Raw genomic sequence first — 2029 nt, 5'->3', positions numbered from 1 at the left:
GAACAGATGTATACAAACTAAGGTCACGTGACACTTAGTTTGTACACGATCCCACGTTATTTAACAAATAATGTTGCTTCAGAAGGCGTTTGGTCGCTGCAGGTCTTTTTCAGGGGCGTCGTAGCAAAGGGGGTGAATATATGCACACAATATTTTTCATTTTTTTATTTTTCTGAATTTTGTTGTTTTTTTTTTCATTTCATTTCACCAATTTTGACTATTTTGTGTACGTCCATTACAAAAAAAAATCCAATGAAATGAAAATCCATAAATGAATACTTTTGCAAGACATTGTATTCTGAGGAACTGATTTGGAAATGGGACTTTTTTTAACAATTAATAACCCCTATGAGCAGTAAAAGACACCAACAGGAAGGAGCAGAATTAAACGCATAATGGGGAAGCCTTGCATATGTTGTGCATGGTATACGGTACATAATCAGGGCTCAGGCGGAGGCAACATGAATCATTAAAGCTTCATCATTAAGCTTTAATTTAAGGCTGCGTGCGACAGTTTCACCTCCTGTGTTGCGTCGTTGCCTCTCTGGGGCCCAGATCAGCTTAATGCTCCAATTCTTCTTGGATATAATTATCAGTTATCTAACCGTGGCTTGTTTAAGGGTCAGAGTTAATCTCTGCAACTTTCAGCATTACCCTCAAAAACAGGTCCACTCCGCCGAAATATTAAAAACAATCCGGATAAATATTTGTTCTGTGCTGAAAATGTGTGTCAGGGTAGAAAAAGTGTCTTTTTAATCTCTTTTTTTTATTCCGCCACCTATAATAAAGTAGGTCAGGTCCCTAAATAGTGGCTGTTCTCTGCTGTGACCTGTTACATTATCACCGCTTTTACCGAATCAGAACAGCTGAGTGTGTCTCCACCTGTGTGGGTCTCACGTCTCGTCTGTGCTCCATGTTCAGGGATGAAGAGAAAGGGAAGAAGATGTGGAGTAAATATCTAGAGAGAGAAGACAGTAAGATAGTCGGTAAGTAGAACATGTGATTTTATTTACTTACAGAAATTATTGCATTCAATCTTGTAATGATATAACATTGTTTTTAAGATTTTGTGTGTTATCTGTTTGACGTATCGTGGTATTGACAGGCCAGGCTATCAAAGATGAAATAAAAATGCATAAAGAAAACAGAATACAGTAAAAGTTGATATTGTTTCTTGATATTTTTGTGTGTGTGTTGAGCCGCTGATCAGCGTCATGTTTTTTTTTTCCTCCTGCTCCTGCAGACCTGTTTGTAGGGCAGCTGAAGAGCTCTCTCACCTGCAGCCACTGTGGTTTCTGCTCCACTGTCTTCGACCCCTTCTGGGATCTCTCTCTACCTATCGCCAAGGTTAGCACACACACACACACACACACACACAGACAGACACAGATGTAACAGACAGGTAGATGTTGGTCAGCCTTACATAACAAATCCCAGGAGGTCAGCAGACACACGTCAGCACGATGAGTGGTGCAGAGGTGACTTTTTCTCTGTGCGGTTTTGTCGACTCGTCCTTTATTTTCTCTCGATATTAAGATAAACATCTCTCAACATCTCCTAACGTGAGCTTCTTGGTTTCCCCCTGTCTCTGTTTGTGCATTGCTTTGTGTGTGTGTGTGTGTGTGTGTGTGTGTGTGTGTGGGTGTGTGTTGGTCACGTGCATGCTAATGTGAATGCATCTATGTTTGTGCTCAGAAGGGCTACGGCGAGGTGAGTCTGATGGACTGCATGCGGCTCTTCACCAAAGAAGACGTCCTCGACGGAGACGAGAAGCCGGTAAGTGTCCAAAAACCAACAGAACACGAATAGTCGCTCAGTTTTTGGAAAGAACGAAGTACATTTACTCCAGGATGGTACTTAAATACCTCTTTAGTAGTGTAGTATTTCAAATTCGCCACACCTTGCTCCACCTTTATGAGCTGAAGCAGTAAAGTAATATTCCTAATAATGCTTAAATAATTATAATACTGATAAGTGATATAAGTATGATTGAGTACTAATACATATATATATAGATATATATGTATAT

At 40.1% G+C, this 2029-nt stretch overlaps 1 protein-coding gene across 2 annotated transcripts; it reads left to right on the top strand.

The window, feature by feature from the left end:
* The first annotated feature begins 907 nt into the window (after nt 1-907).
* On the top strand, nt 908-1829 carry LOC121964632 (ubiquitin carboxyl-terminal hydrolase 2-like). 2 transcript variants are annotated; one of them, XM_042514834.1, is made up of 3 exons: nt 908-986; nt 1244-1347; nt 1699-1829. In XM_042514834.1, the coding sequence occupies exons 1-3, from the start codon at nt 914-916 to the stop codon at nt 1807-1809; spliced, it is 288 nt and encodes a 95-aa protein (XP_042370768.1). In that variant the 5' UTR covers nt 908-913; the 3' UTR covers nt 1810-1829. The 2 variants fall into 2 exon arrangements, with proteins under 2 accessions (XP_042370768.1, XP_042370767.1); XM_042514833.1 differs by having other exon boundaries at nt 1696-1829.
* The last annotated feature ends 200 nt before the right edge of the window (nt 1830-2029 follow it).

The sequence above is a fragment of the Plectropomus leopardus genome, unplaced genomic scaffold (genome assembly GCF_008729295.1).
Source record: "Plectropomus leopardus isolate mb unplaced genomic scaffold, YSFRI_Pleo_2.0 unplaced_scaffold16489, whole genome shotgun sequence".
Classification (NCBI taxonomy): domain Eukaryota; kingdom Metazoa; phylum Chordata; class Actinopteri; order Perciformes; family Serranidae; genus Plectropomus; species Plectropomus leopardus.
The sequence above is the reverse complement of the archived record's forward strand: the minus strand, read 5'-3'. Positions and strand labels throughout refer to the sequence as shown.